Source organism: Portunus trituberculatus, chromosome 31 (genome assembly GCF_017591435.1).
Source record: "Portunus trituberculatus isolate SZX2019 chromosome 31, ASM1759143v1, whole genome shotgun sequence".
Classification (NCBI taxonomy): Eukaryota; Metazoa; Arthropoda; class Malacostraca; order Decapoda; family Portunidae; genus Portunus; species Portunus trituberculatus.
In genome coordinates this window covers 3522820-3538347 of record NC_059285.1, presented here as the reverse complement: position 1 = coordinate 3538347, position 15528 = coordinate 3522820, and the positions used below count along the sequence as shown (strand labels likewise).

General features: G+C 50.5%; 1 protein-coding gene across 1 annotated transcript; it reads right to left on the bottom strand.

Moving 5' to 3' along the window:
* Positions 1–674: 674 nt before the first annotated feature.
* Positions 675–14078, bottom strand: LOC123511604. Its single transcript, XM_045267629.1, has 21 exons — positions 14041–14078; positions 13831–13907; positions 13547–13659; positions 13313–13413; positions 13009–13156; positions 12160–12549; positions 11217–11282; positions 10948–11056; positions 8883–9580; positions 8554–8793; positions 8319–8468; positions 8167–8197; positions 6935–7220; positions 6226–6302; positions 5996–6108; positions 4976–5076; positions 3864–4818; positions 3157–3213; positions 2384–2505; positions 1462–1581; positions 675–972 (listed from the first exon to the last, which is right to left on the bottom strand). The coding sequence occupies exons 2-21, from the start codon at positions 13904–13906 to the stop codon at positions 840–842; spliced, it is 4086 nt and encodes a 1361-aa protein (XP_045123564.1). The 5' UTR covers position 13907; positions 14041–14078; the 3' UTR covers positions 675–839.
* Positions 14079–15528: the final 1450 nt, after the last annotated feature.

Below are 15528 nucleotides of genomic sequence, written 5' to 3'. Positions count from 1 at the left end.
TTTTGTTTTGTTTTTGTTTTTTCTTTTCTTTTTTCTTTCTTATTTTTCTTCTTTCTCTTCTTCCTTCTTCTTGTTCTTGTTCTTGTTTTTCTTCTTCTTCTTCTCCTTCTCCTTCTCCTTCTCCTTCTCCTCCTCCTCCTCCTCCTCCTCCTCCTCCTCCTCCTCCTCCTCCTCCTCCTCCTCCAGCGAAAGCTGGAGGGAGTGGTGGGTGGGGAGGAGCCTTCTCCTGTACTGTCCTGTCTCTCTTATCTGTAGCCAGTTAGAAGTAGTTACCAAACAGCCTCGAAAGGACCAAGAGGTCTGTTGCTGTTTGGCTTTCCTTTGTATTCCTCCTCCTCCTCCTCCTCTTCCTCCTCCTCCTTCTCCCTTTCCCTTTTAACAGTTCAAACATCACAAACATCATAAGAGATTTCTACCACCTGCTTATCTACGCGTGTACAGAGACGAGATGGTCCAAAAGTCTCCCATTCACGTGTAGGAAAAAATAGATAATGGAAATGTTGTAAAAGAAAAAAGAATGAAAAGAAAAAACTTGCCAAAGATTAGAAGTAAAAGTCTGCTGAGTGGAGGATGGCGATGAGAGAGAGAGAGAGAGAGAGAGAGAGAGAGAGAGAGAGAGAGAGAGAGAGAGAGAGAGAGAGAGAGAGAGAGAGAGAGGGTAAAAAACACATTAATATCACCACTAATCTTTATTACAAACAAACGCACGCAAAAAAATAAAGAGAGAGAGAGAGAGAGAGAGAGAGAGAGAGAGAGAGAGAGAGAGAGAGAAAGGAAGACACTTAATATAACAATAATTTTTCACACATCAAAAGGAAACACACACAGGTATCCTTCGCTTATCCTTTGAACCTGTAGGAAACCTCGGCCTGAATGTGGATGGTACAGCAGGCGAGGCGACCCCCAGCATTGCCCGTAGTGAGGCTGCCACTGTCCCCGCCAAGCCCTAGGTCGTCCTCACCGGCGTGTATCTGAAGAAGGCGGTGAAGAAGGGTAAGGTGAAGGGTGGTGGTGGCGGTGGTGGTGTGGGGGTTTGGAACGAGGATTATTGGTAGTGTGGGGTTTGGATTGAGGGTGTTGAGTGGTGTGGTTTGAGGTGGTGGTGGTGGTGGTGGTGTTGATGACGGCGGTGGTGGTGTAGTGTTAAGAATGAGGGGTGTTGGGTAGTGGTGGTGGTGGTGGTGATGTGGTGTTAAGAATTATGGTTTATGTGTGGTGTGCTTTGAGGTGATGGTGGTGGTGGTGGTGGTGGTGGTAATAGTGGTGTTGGGTGGTGTGGTATTAACAATGACAGGTGTTGCGTGGAGTGTGGATTCGGAAGAGAGCATTACGGGTGGTGTTGAGGAGAAGAGGTGGTGGTGTAAGATAGTGTGAGGTATTAGGGAAGCGCTAAAATGATGCACATGTAGATATATAAACACACACACACACACACACACACACACACACACACACACACACACGATAGATTTGGCGGCAATGTTGGCTGGCCCGCTGAGTGCCACACGATCATCAGTCAAGAGGTGGTTCTCCAGGTAGCCGTGGCTGTCCACCTCGATGTTACCAAGGTCGCCCACGTGTCTGCAGGGACGGGTTGGGGGAGGGAGGAGAGAGGGGAGAAGGGAGAAGAGAGATGGGAGAGAAAACACGAGAGAGGGGAGAAGGGAAAAGAGGAGAAGAGGGGGGTCATTTAGTTAAGAGAGAGGGAAGAGAGGAAAGAAGAGAAGGGACACGTGAAAAGAGAAAGGGGAGAGGGAGAGGGGAGTTATTTAGTTTAGCGAGGGATAGGGGAGAGGGGAGAGGGGGAGAGGGAAAAGGGGGATGGGAGAGAGGAGAAGGGACAAGGAAGATTGGAGAGAGGAGAGGGGAAGGGAGAGGGGAAAGGGGAGAGGGAGAGGGAGAACATTTAGTTGAGGGAGAGGGGAAAGGAGAGAGGAAAAGGGGAGTCATTTAGTTGAGGGAGGGATAGGAGAGAAGAGAGGTGGAAAGGGAGAGGAAAACGGGAGAGATGAGATGGGAGAGGGGAATGGGTAGAAGGAAGAGGGATCGTTTAGTTGTGGGAGGAAAAAGGGAGAAGAGAGAGGGGAGAGAGGGAGATGGGATAGAGTTTAAAATTCTGATTCTGCTATTTCCTTTTTCCCCCATTATTTACCTATTAGTTCCCTATATGAAGTTAAAATACCCTTCTTCTTTCCTATATGAATTCAAAGTACCATTACTCTCCCTATATCGAGTCTACTTATAGAAGCTCAAGCTCTTCCGTTTACGTCTCTATGTTAAAATAAATTCCTTATTATTTTTCCATAGCAATCTCATTTTCTCTTTAACTGTACGAGAGAAAAACGTAGATGTTCACGGGTGACTGTAGTAGAATTGGACTCGCCTTGTGTCACTGTCAGGGCCTCCGTGGGTGGTGCCGTAGGGGTTAAAGTGTCCCCCGGCGGTGCTGCACTTGTTGTCAGTGATGGGGAAGGAGTGGATGTGGAACCCGTGTATTCTTCCTTGCTGTGGGTGTGAGAGAGAGAGAGAGAGAGAGAGAGAGAGAGAGAGAGAGAGAGAGAGAGAGAGAGAGAGAGAGAGAGAGAGAGAGAGAGAGAGAGAGAGAGAGAGAGAGAGAGAGAGAGAGAGAGAGAGTTTTTAATGTTTTAGTATTTTGGCTAGATTTAGTGTTCGTATTTTTTAACCCCTTCAATACTGGGACACATTTTTACCTTAAGATTTGTGTACGATTAGACACGATTAGATTATTTATATTAGAAGTCTATGGAGGTCAGAAGATTAATGGCCACATTCTTCACTATTTCAATTCCCCACATGAGTTTCTGAAGGTGTATGAATTCACCAAATAGTGAGCAGAATGAATATGAAAACACGTCCTGGTACTGAAGGGGTTAAAGAGTACAAGCTTATCACCATTAGTGACGTATTCTGAAACGCACCTCCAACACTCACACTGCTTAAAGACTGCAGTTAGTTAGGTTACACGAGTTTTTCAAGGATATTCATAAGTGTAGAGTGACAAAATAACAACACTTCTACATCATCAACACGAAAAACAATATTTAAACATCGCTCAGTAGCTTTGGAACAATAGCCGTGGTGAGAGAGCAAAGCGTTTCAGAACACAGGCCTTAGACACTCAAAACTGTCACTTACCGAGGGTTGGAAGCCTTGGAGGTCGAGGTGGAAGAAAACAGGGCCAGACTCGTCCTTCTGTAATGGCAAGGAGCGTTACTGGCCGTCACTGCAGCCACGCTAAGAACAACTAACCTCTCCCTTCACCTGTTTTTTCCTTGGAGTACCACAGACAGAACATTTTTTCCCCCAATCTCTTTTGAACTAGTTTTTGTACACTGGTCCATCTTGTTAACAGATAGATAGATAGATAGAATGTGAGGTGGAAGTATAGAAGCCACGTGATTCAGTGAAATAACGAGAACAAGGAGTTACAGAGGAGAGGAAGAGAAGGGGGGTAGAAAGATGAGGTGAAGAAAGATGAGGTGAAATTAGAAGAGGAGAGAAAGAATAGAGAGAAAGAAAAAAGTAAGTGAAGAAGAACAAAAACAGCAAAATCACTAAGAATAGGAAGACTAACAAATACAAGAAGAAGAACAAGGAAGAGAAGACCAAGATAAGGACACATGCAAAGAAATAGAAGAAAATAATGAGAAAGAAAAAAAGAGACAGAAAACAAGAAAAAAAAATATAAAGAGCATGCAAGAAGACAAACAAAAGCAAGAAGAAGAAGAAGAAGAAAAGAAGAAGAAGAAGAAGAAGAAGAAGAAGAAGAAGAAGAAGAAGAAGAAGAAGAAAGATGAAGAAAACAACAACAATAACAACAACTAGAGCCACCACCGTCCTACCTTCCGCGAGATGATGACATTTCCCCTCACGGTGCCATCCGCCAGCTCAGCGTTGGGCTCCAGCTTGCAGGAGGCGTGCGCCCACTCCTCCCCCTGGTCTGCCGCCGCCTGTTCGCTCCCCGGGGCTAGAGCCAGGCCGAGCTTAGGGGCCAGCACGGGGCCGACCAGAGAGGGGCGGCTGGCGGGGGGAGGAGCTCCTTCAAAATGATCGTGGAGGCCGTGTGTGTCATGGGCGTCCTTCTCATGGTGGTGGTGGTGGTGGTCGTCATGGTGGTGGTGGTCGTTGTCGTGTTGGTGGGTGTCCTGGCTGTGGTCGTGCCCCTCGTGGCTGTGCACGTCGCCAGAATGGTCGTGCCCTTCGCCATGTTCACTGTGGTCCTGGCTGTGGTCATGTCCCTCGTGGTCGTGGATTTCGCCTGTGTGGTCGTGATCGTGGTGGTGGTCGCTGTCGTGTTGGTGGGTGTCCTTGCTGTGGTGGTGACTTTTGTGGTCGTGGGTGTCGTCAGAGTGGTCGTGTCCTTTGCCATGGTTGTGATTTTCGTGGCCACCATGGTGGTGGTGGTCGTGTTGGCGGTGGTGGTGATCATGGCCGCCATGGTGGTGGTCGTGTCCATCATGGTCGTGTGCCTCGCCACTGTTGTCTGAGTCGTCGTCTTCTCCGCTGTTATCCTCATCACTCTGGTTGTCGGCGTTATCATCGTGTTTGTGGTCGTGAGTGTGGTCGTGGTCTCCATCGTGGTGGTGATGGCCATGCTCGTGGCCGTGGTCGTGGCCGTGGTCGTGGTCATGGCTGTGATCATGTCCGTGATCGTGGTCATGGCTGTGATCATGTCCGTGATCGTGGTCATGGCCGTGGTCGTGGCTGTGGTCGTGGCCGTGTTCGTGGCCTTGGTGGTCGTCGGCATCGTGGTGGTTGTGGTCGTCGTGGTGATGCTCGTGGAAGTGCTCCAGGTGTCTGAAAGTAGAACTTACACCTGATGGACTGGACGAGTCTCTCTCTCTCTCTCTCTCTCTCTCTCTCTCTCTCTCTCTCTCTCTTTCTGTGGCAAGGACATAAAACAGCTAGAATTGCCAGACGGAGACGAAGCAGGGAAGGCAGGCATCGTACTCACTGGATGGCGTTAGGGTCATGGTGGTCGTTGTGGCCCTCGTGTGGGCGTTGGTAGGCGTGTACCACCATCTCGTGTTGCAGCGTGTCCACCTCCTGGGTCACCTGTGGGTGTAGGGAGGGACTCAGGCACAGGGGATGGCATTGAAGAGTCACTAGATGGTCACTAGATGGTTACTGAGAAATTAGTCTGCTTACTTAGTCAGCTCGTACACCGGCGCCACCAAATGCATGAGACCATTCGCACACAACTGGTCTTGAGGTCCTGACACTAGCTTTATTTATTTATTTGTCTTTTAAGTTTCAACATTGCCGTCATACGAGAGGTACGTGGTTGTGGTTTGGTGCATGACTAGGAAAAAGATCAGGGGTTCATTTATGCTTTATATGTAAAAAATATCCACTTTCTGCCAAGTCACTTCTGTAACATCCTTGTCGGAGTATTCATTCAAAGTTATAATGCATGAATAATTGTCTGTTTCTTGCTCGCCACTCGCCATGGGTCTAACTCTCCGAGGTACAGAAAACTCTCCCCTTAGTGAGCTCACAATTCAACTGACAACTGACTAGCAACACGACTAGCATCGCCAGTTGCGCGGCGGAGTTGTGTGCAAACGCAATTTCAAACGCCTTGATGTGAGGGGATCAAAAGAAGATAGTGTCAGTTACAATGTATTCATTCACCTACGGTCGTCTGCTGGTCAACCAGCCAGCAATTCTATAACAGAAAGAGGTCATGGCTCATAGTGATCAATCTGTGGGTAGGAATGAGACCACTCTTATCACACACCGGGACAGCGAGGCCTCAGTCCCTCCAGCTACATCCCACATCTATTTCCTGCCAGGTGAGAGGATCTACACATTAAGAGGCCTTTCCGCGCCCTGGACTCGAACCCTGGCATTCTCGGCTTTGAGCCCAGCGTACTGACTACTTCAGAAGGCGTGGTTTCATGTAACGGGTTACGTAGGTATGGTAACTACTTTAATATGAACTGTCTACTTGTCATCTTACGAGTACTCTCACCTGGCTGTGGGGAGGGTAGCCGTGTCGATGATCCTCCACGTCATGCCGCAGCTGTGCCACTTCCTCCCACAGCGCCGTCAGGTTGCTCAGTACATAGTTGAGGTCATAGTCACCTGAAGGTAGACCGTGGTACTTTGAGAGTTGTTTGTTGTGAAATAATGATTACACCTACTACTTCTACTGCTACCACCACCATCACTACTACTGCACCACTAACACTCCTCTCTCACCTTCCGCAGGCACAGGGATGGCCATGCAGGAGGCCGTCATCAACAGCAGCAGTCCCGTCAGCACGTGTCGATGCATCCTGCGGAGAGGTAAGCCACCATCACCATCAGCCATCACCATCAGCAGGGCGCCACCACACTGTACGCATTCACACAAATTATATTAGACTTTACAATGAAAGAAACTGAACAAATCTTGGGGATCTAGATTTGAAGCAGTACAACGCAATGTTATTCGTCATTAGCTCCTTATGTTCAGCTCGCTGGAGGCAGGGCACCGCAGCTCAGTGTGTCGGGGAGGAGGGGATGGGTGTTCAGGGATGGGGGGCCTGGGGTTGGTGGGGGAGTCAGTGTGGAGCGTTGTAGGCAGGAGAGGATGGGATGGGTGGGGATGAAGAAGATGGGTGGGTGGGTGAGTGTGGAGGGATGAAGAAGATGGGTGGGTGGGTGGGTGTGGAGGGATGAAGAAGATGGGTGGGTGGGTGGGTGGGTGGGTGTTTGGGTTGGTATGGGTTTCAGTGCAGGAAGTGAGGGAAGTCTTTATTCATTTGCTTGTTTATTTAGTTAAACGTTTATTTGTTTAGTAATTTTATTGTTTATTTATGCAAAAAAATAGAAAAAAAAGAAAATCACGAGCATGAGAGAGTTTTCGTGTGTGTAGTTATTAAATGTATAATGACGTGACTGAAGCAAACGTGGCCACTATTAGGACCTGCAACACCACGCCACGCCACGCCACGCCATGCCACGCCACGCCACGCCACTCGCTGACCACATCCGCTCCGTCGCGATATGGTGCCTCGCCTGACGCGGAAGTGCCACTTGTCCTTTGCCTCTGTGAGTGTCTCCCCACTCTTGACATACAGCATGTGACAACAGACGGGTTTGTAGGGAGGGAATCCCTGAGGCCTTTACAGGAGGCACTGTGCTCCTCGCTTGGTAACCGCCGGCCAGAACCACCTCGCAACCCACCAGCCACCAGCCACCAGCCACCAGCCCTCAAGGTTCACCTCGCGGGCTAGGCTGTCCACGAGTGGCTAGTGTCTGATCAGATGCGCTTATTGCGACATTACATCCTCCTAAGTGAATTTAAATCTCAAATGTAAGTTCATCCTAGAATGTTGATTTTTTTACCGAGAGAATTCGATTTCTGCGAAACAAACAGCGAAGTCACGTATAATTTCGTCAAGTTACATCACCAAACAGCTACTTGATCCGCTGAGGCGCTGTGCCCTGTCTCGCCATTGCATAAATCATCCACCTCGCCACTCTGTAACGCACGGCTCTGAGGACACTGAACGCCAGAATATCAAGGTTCTCTCGGCTTCTGTAGCGTCACTCTCTCGAATTTCATATCACTAATCAAACATGACCTTATGGCGGCCTGACAGGATCTTGTGTGTGTGTGTGTGTGTGTGTGTGTGTGTCACGTGGCCTTGACTGGGCGAAGGGACAAGGCTGATAGGACGGTGAGTGCCTTCTTCCCGCCGTTGCTATGTGTGTGGAGGGACGCAGGCCTTTAAGGGGAGGGGAGGAGCGGGGCGAGGAGAGGCGGGGCGACGAATTCACCACCACGGTCGCCTGCTGGTCACCCAGCCAGTCTTCCCCATTACGGAGCGAGCTCAGAGCTCATAGACCGATCTTCGGGTAGGACTGAGACCACAACACACTCCACACACCGGGAAAGCGAGGCCACAACCCCTCGAGTTACATCCCGTACCTATTTACTGCAAGGTGAACAGGGGCCACACATTATGAGGCTTGCCTGTGTGTGTGTGTGTGTGTGTGTGTGTGTGTGTGTGTGTGTGTGTGTGTGTGTTTGTAGGCAGAGAATTCTTCTGTATTCTGTGTTAGTGATTCTGTGACTGTTTTCAAACGTTTGAAACTACTGAAAGGATGTTTTTCAAGGATTTTCCAATAAATAATACAGAATCATGGAAATACCTTTGAAAGCCTCAGTATTCAACACTAGAGTCTGTTGAAAGTGGTCACAGACATTACGCCAATAACACTTTTATAATCTGGTGTAATAGAAATAAAGGTGTGCGTATGAATGAAGGGACCGCCTGAACACCCGCCTCCCAGGACTCCCTCACCTGAACACCCGCCACCCAGGACTCCCTCACCTGAACACCCGCCACCCAGGACTCCCTCACCTGAACACCCGCCTCCCAGGACTCCCTCACCTGAACACCCGCCACCCAGGACTCCCTCACCTGAACACCCGCCACCCAGGACTCCCTCACCTGAACACCCCACCCAGGACTCCCTCACCTGAACAGCCACCCAGGACTCCCTCACCTGAACACCCGCCACCCAGGACTCCCTCACCTGAACACCCGCCACCCAGGACTCCCTCACCTGAACACCCGCCACCCAGGACTCCCTCACCTGAACACCCGCCACCCAGGACTCCCTCACCTGAACACCCGCCACCCAGGACTCCCTCACCTGAACACCCGCCACCCAGGACTCCCTCACCTGAACACCCGCCACCCAGGACTCCCTCACCTGAACACCCGCCACCCAGGACTCCCTCACCTGAACACCCGCCACCCAGGACTCCCTCACCTGAACACCGCCACCCAGGACTCCCTCACCTGAACACCCGCCTCCCAGGACTCCCTCACCTGAACACCCGCCTCCCAGGACTCCCTCACCTGAACACCCGCCACCCAGGACTCCCTCACCTGAACACCCGCCACCCAGGACTCCCTCACCTGAACACCCGCCACCCAGGACTCCCTCACCTGAACACCCGCCACCCAGGACTCCCTCACCTGAACACCCGCCACCCAGGACTCCCTCACCTGAACACCCGCCACCCAGGACTCCCTCACCTGAACACCCGCCACCCAGGACTCCCTCACCTGAACACCCGCCTCCCAGGACTCCCTCACCTGAACACCCGCCTCCCAGGACTCCCTCACCTGAACACCCGCCACCCAGGACTCCCTCACCTGAACACCCGCCTCCCAGGACTCCCTCACCTGAACACCCGCCTCCCAGGACTCCCTCACCTGAACACCCGCCTCCCAGGACTCCCTCACCTGAACACCCGCCACCCAGGACTCCCTCACCTGAACACCCGCCTCCCAGGACTCCCTCACCTGAACACCTGCCTCCCAGGACTCCCTCACCTGAACACCCGCCACCCAGGACTCCCTCACCTGAACACCCGCCACCCAGGACTCCCTCACCTGAACACCCGCCTCCCAGGACTCCCTCACCTGAACACCCGCCACCCAGGACTCCCTCACCTGAACACCCGCCACCCAGGACTCCCTCACCTGAACACCCGCCTCCCAGGACTCCCTCACCTGAGCACCTTGAAAAATTGGTCGTGCTACATGAATTCCTGCAGGTAGGATCTTCACAGGTCTCTCTTGCAGCCACACATTTTATTTATTTAGTTTTTGTGTCTATTCAATGGTGTGTGTATGTGTGTGTGTGTGTGTGTGTGTGTGTGTGTGTGTGTGTGTGTGTGTGTGTGTGTGTGTGTGTGTGTGTGTGCACTCCACTGCGCCTGTCTACAAAATTTACCGAGTAATTCACTGTTTTGTGTTTTTTACTCTGGACATTGGGTATTGCGTCATGCTCTCCGCTCGTCACTGGTCCACCACCCTAATCTCTCCCACCTGAAGATCCGCCACTCCAGATTGTTTCACCTGAAGACCAGAATAAAGAATAGATTTGTTACGCATTTCCAAACAAGACAAATGCGTGAACCATCAATGGCGTACTGAATTTCTATTAGCTTTTCTGTAACTATTTTAGTGTCCCTCTTTTTTACTTTCTCCTTTATTTCACTTTCCGTGTGTTGAATTTTCTTTCCTCGAGACAGCCCCGTCCAGTGACAGTGTTATGACCGCAAAGCTCCAGGTGGACAGGAATAGTGAGGCAGTGACCATGACGCTGGTTATTGTCTCTTAGAAGGAGGTCACTGTGACAGCACTCTGATGGCAGTGTGCACTGTTTGACCCTCAAGAACGCGAAACTTTAAATTGTCCTAGTGTTTACTTAGTATTCTTGCAGGTTATTCATTTTAATGCGTTCTACCTTTGGCTGCCCGCTCTCTCGAGTCCTAAAACTTCAGATTCTCATTTTTACGAGACAAGAATTACGTCACGAGTGTTAATTGAACTTTGAAACGCACATACTCACCCAAACTCTCATCCACTCACCCATCCACACACACACACACACACACACACACACACACACACACACACACACACACACACACACACACACACAGGGCAGGCGGGGGTGGCATACTCACGTGATAGTGGACAAGCTCTGACTGATGTTCCTCGTGACCACCTCGCTAAATATCTCCAGTCACTATACGCCCCCCGGCACCTCTAGGCCACACGCCACCACGCCCCGCCACGCCTCCACCGCCACCACACTCCATTCCCCACATTGTGATACACCCTTGGCCCCCCGCACCGTCTGGCATTCAGAGAACTCCCTCCTTCACTCCCTCACCACTTGCGTCACAACGCCTCCCTTATACACTGCCCGAAGCACTACGTGTGCCCCCGTCTGCCCCTCGCTCTGCCGTACTATTTACCATCCCCTTCCCCTCGTGCCATATGCGACTATGCTGCTCGTCCATATATCACGCGGGGCTCGAGAGCAGACTTCCTGTTTAGTGGATGTTTGGGTAGGTTAAGTTAGGTTAAGATAGGTTAAGATAAAGTTTGGGTGTAGACCTATTGCCTGGTGGGTGTTGGGATGGGTAAGGAGTAAAGAAGCCCCTGAAGGAGCACTGTCCACTCTGCCAAGAGTGCCGCGCCATAAGGACAGACCAGCCAAGGTCGGCGCGACGCTGTTCACCCACCAACAGTGTCATGCAGTCAACGTCACAGAGAAGGGTCATCCTTGGGTCCTGTCGTCTGATTACTGTCTGAATCTTCCCGTCCAAGGTTGCTCCCCTAACTGCCTCGCTGAGCGACGCGGCATCGTTGCATAACCACAAGTACGGTTACGTCATCCTCAGGGTCAGTAATCAGGGTGCGACGAGTAGTAACTGGTTCAAGCTGCATGTGGTCAGGCTTAAAAAGAGGAGAAAAGAATATAGAAGTCAAATGAAGCAGGATAAATGTGTTGAAACCTTCCTCCTGAAGGAGTTCATGAAAGAGTTCGTTTATTTATCATTATTATTATTTGTTATTTTTAGGAAAAGATTGAAGAGATGTTTGAAGGAAGCGGGAGTACAGTAGTAGTGACTCCGTAGCTTATAACACTTCCGTGCAGCCCGGTACCCGTGGCTTGTGTCGCCTGCTTGTGTCACCTGGCTGGCACAAGGAAGACTGGGAGGAGGAGGGATCAGGGAGCGCAGGTACTGTATATCCCACAGTAGATTGTTTCATCTTTACTCTATTTACATTTAGTATTTGATTTTGGGGTGACCTGTCTTGACGTTTGAGTTAATACAAAAAGAAGGTTGTTTTGATTATCGCTCCTCCGAAAAAAGAAAGAAAAGAAAAGAAGAAAAGTTAATGGAAAATTGTTTTAGTTTTTTGTTTAGCCGATTGACTCACTCAAGACACTTCAAGACAGTTCGGTTCAAGACACAGGAAGGCAGTGAAACTTGACACACACAGGAATTTTACTTCTTTATTTATTTGTTCATTCATTTATTTGTCTCCTCATTTCATTCACTTACTCTTTGTGTGTGTGGCGCTGCGAGGATATTCACAGCTTATTTGTCTATCTATTTGTTTATCTTGGTGAACTGATGTGTGTTTAGCGCCGCGTGTACACTGTTCACCTGGCGGGGGCAGGTGCTTCTTCTGGTGTGTCGTGGAGGCCGTGTGTGTCATGGGCGTCCTTCTCGTGGTGGTGGTGGTGGTGGTCGTCATGGTGGTGGTGATCGTGGTCGTGTTGGTGGGCGTCCTGTCTGTGGTCGTGCCCCTCGTGGTTGTGCACGTCGCCTGTGTGGTCGTGCCCTTCGCCATGTTCGGTATGGTCCTGGCTGTGGTCGTGTCCTTCGTGTTCGTGCGTATCGCCTGTATGGTCGTGATCGTGGTGGTGGTCGTTGTCGTGTTGGTGGGTGTCCTTGCTGTGGTCGTGCCCCTCGTGGTCGTGGGTGTCGCCAGAATGGTCGTGCCCTTCGCCATGTTCGCTGTGGTCCTGGCTGTGGTCGTGTCCTTCGTGGTCGTGGGTGTCGTCTGTGTGATCGTGACCGTGATGGTGGGTGTCCTGGCTGTGGTCGTGCCCCTCGTGGTCGTGGGTGTCGCCAGAGTGGTCGTGTCCTTTACCATGGTTGTGGTTGTCGTGGCCACCATGGTGGTGGTCGTCGTGGTGGTGGTCTTCATGCTGGTGGTCGTCGTGGTGGTGGTCGTCATGGTGGTGGTCGTCATCGTGGTGGTCGTCATGGTGGTGGTTGTCATGGTGGTGGTCGTCATCGTGGTGGTCGTCATGGTGGTGGGTGTCATCGTGGTGGTTGTCGTGGTGGTGGTCGTCGTGATGGTGATCGTCGTGGTGTTCGTCATGGTGGTGGTCGTCATGGTGGTGATCGTCGTGGTGGTGGTCGTCGTGGTGGTGGTCGTCGTGGTGGTGGTCGTCATGGTGGTGGTCGTCGTGGTGGTGGTCATCATGGTGGTGGTCGTCGTGGTGGTGGTCGTCATGGAGGTGGTCGTCGTGGTGGTGGTTGTTATGGTGGTGGTCATCGTCGTGGTGATCGTCATGGTGGTGGTCGTCATGGTGGTGGTCATCGTGGTGGTGGTCGTCATGGTGGTGGTCATCGTGGTGGTGATCGTCATGGTGGTGGTCGTCGTGGTGGTGGTCGTCATGGTGGTGGTCGTCGTGGTGGTGGTCGTCATGGTGGTGGTCGTGGTCATGGTCATGGTCGTGGCTTTGGTGGTCGTCGGCATCGTGGTGGTTGTGGTCGTCGTGGTGGTGCTCGTGGAAGTGCTCCAGGTGTCTGAAAGTAGAACTTACACCTGATGGACTGGACGAGGCTCTCTCTCTCTCTCTCTCTCTCTCTCTCTCTCTCTCTCTCTCTTTTCTGTGGCAAGGACATAAAACAGATAGAATTGCCAGACGGAGACGAAGCAGGGAAGGCAGGCATCGTACTCACTGGAGGGCGTTAGGGTCGTGGTGGTCGTTGTGGCCCTCGTGTGGGCTTTGTTTGGAATGTACCACCATCTCGTGTTGCAGCGTCTCCACCTCCTGGGTCACCTGTGGGTGTAGGGAGGGACTCAGGCACAGGGGATGGCACTGGAGTCACTAGATGGTCACTTGATGGTTAGGTTACTGTAAAATTAATCTGCTTACTTAGAACGGTCTGTCTACTTGTCACCTCGCCCCTCACCTGGTCGTGCGGAGGGTAGCCATGTCGATGGTCCGCCAGATCATGCCGCAGCCTCTCCACCTCCTCCCACAGCGCCGTCAGTTTGCTCAGTACATAGTTGAGGTCGTGCTCTCCTTAAAGGAATGGGACATGTTTCTGGTTTTGTTTTAAGTGAACCGTAGTGCTTTGAGAGTTTGAGAGTTGTTTGTTGTGAAATAATTATTACGCCTACTACTTCTACTGCTACCACCACCATCACTACTACTACTACTACTACTACTGCACCACTAACACTCCGATCTCACCTTCCGCAGGCACAGGGATGGCCATGCTGGAGGCCGCCATCAGCAGCAGCAGTCCCGTCAGCACGTGTCGATGCATGCTGCGGAGAGGTAAGCTACCATCAGCAGGGCACCACCACACTGTACGCATTCACACAAACATCCACCTTTCCACAAGACCATGGAAATTATACTATGTAGACTCTACATTGAAGTCTAGGGTGGCATACTCACGTGTCGGTGGAGAAGGGCTGACTGTTCCTTGTACCCAGACCGCCTCGCTAAATATCCCCAGTGCCGCACGTCGCCCGGCACCTTGAGGGTCACACGGCACTTCGCCCCGCCCCTCTATGGTATCGTAATGGTACCACTCCCCTCCCTGCTTTACTGAGGGACGCGGCGTCCTTGCATGAACCACACCAGGGTGCGACAAGAAGTACCTGGTTAAAAAAAATGTTAGAAAAAAGTTGGTTCTGAGATAGCTTGGCTGACGCAAGGAATAGACCCAGTTAGCAGGCTTGTTCCGAGTTATTGGGGTGCTTTGCAAGATTACTAAGTTTATGGATGGGAGTGACAGGTGGAAATGCGTGGCCATATTTCATACATAGAATGCCACGTGCAACTTGCCTTATTTTTCTGATTTATATTTGTCCACATGAGTCTAAGGAGCAGGCTATCACAGCTTTGGGTATTTTGTAATGTACTTGCTTACACAGTTTATTGAGTCCTGTGGCGTCTTTGGGAGAGTATCACTTTAGTCAGGTGGGTGGTCACTGTAGGTCCGCAGTTGTTGAGTTGAACACATCGCAGTGAGGCGGCAGAGATGTGTGTTGTACTACAAAGTGCCTTGCAACAAGGAGTTGCTTCTCCGTGGGGCTGATTTTTGGAATGGAGGAAATGTACACCAGCTTTTCTTTTTAGTTTAGTTCACTTATTATTATTATTTTGTTGTTATTTCTTCTTTAAGAAAGGTTGAAGGCTAGAAGGTTGAAGAGATGTTGGAGGGATTTTGGAGTGACGTGTGTTAAATTCTGATTTGATACAAAAATCAATGAAAAAAAAAAAAATAGTTCGCTCAACCACCATTCCTCAAACAAGAAAAGAGGAGAAATGGTTAACAGGAAATTGTTGTTGTCTTGTTAGCCAATTGAGTTATTGAGGTACCTCACTCAATTCTTAAGACAGTTCAAGTCACAGGAAGGTAGTGAAACATTACCAGGCACACAATTATCTTCTTTATTTATGAATTCATTTTCTTATATTTTTGTTAATTTACCTTTGTGTGTGTGGCGCTGAGAATTAGAACAGAGTGAGGATTATTATTTACTCATTTATCTATCTATTTACATTATTTAGTTATCTGTTTCTGTGTGTGGCGCTGAGTGTACACTGATAACCGAAAGATGAGCCTCTGAGCCGTGTGCCGCGTGGACGCCTTCCACGCGGCACCACCACGCCGCCACACGGCACCACGTGGGGCCCCTGTGGTGATGGGGACGGTGATGGTGACGGCGGTGGTAATAGTAGTACTGGTTGTGATGGTTGTTAATGATGACGATGTTGGTAGTAAAATCTATTGTGGTAGTGGTGATGGTGATGGTAGTAGTGGTGGTGATGGTGGTGAGTTGGTGAGTGGTGACTGTGTGTGTGTGTGTGTGTGTGTGTGTGTGTGTGTGTGTGTGTGTGTGTGTGTGTGTGTGTGTGTGTGTGTGTGTGTGTGTG

Excerpts from the sequence above, each read along its gene's own strand:
- LOC123511604 (XM_045267629.1), bottom strand. The coding sequence starts at position 13,906 with ATGCATCGACACGTGCTGACGGGACTGCTGCTGCTGATGGCGGCCTCC. Across the intron at positions 11,057-11,216 it reads TTACTGACCCTGAGGATGAC|CGTCGCGCCGACCTTGGCTG; the intron begins GTAACCGTACTT and ends GTGGGTGAACAG. Across the intron at positions 3,214-3,863 it reads ATGTCATCATCTCGCGGAAG|AAGGACGAGTCTGGCCCTGT; the intron begins GTAGGACGGTGG and ends TTGCCATTACAG.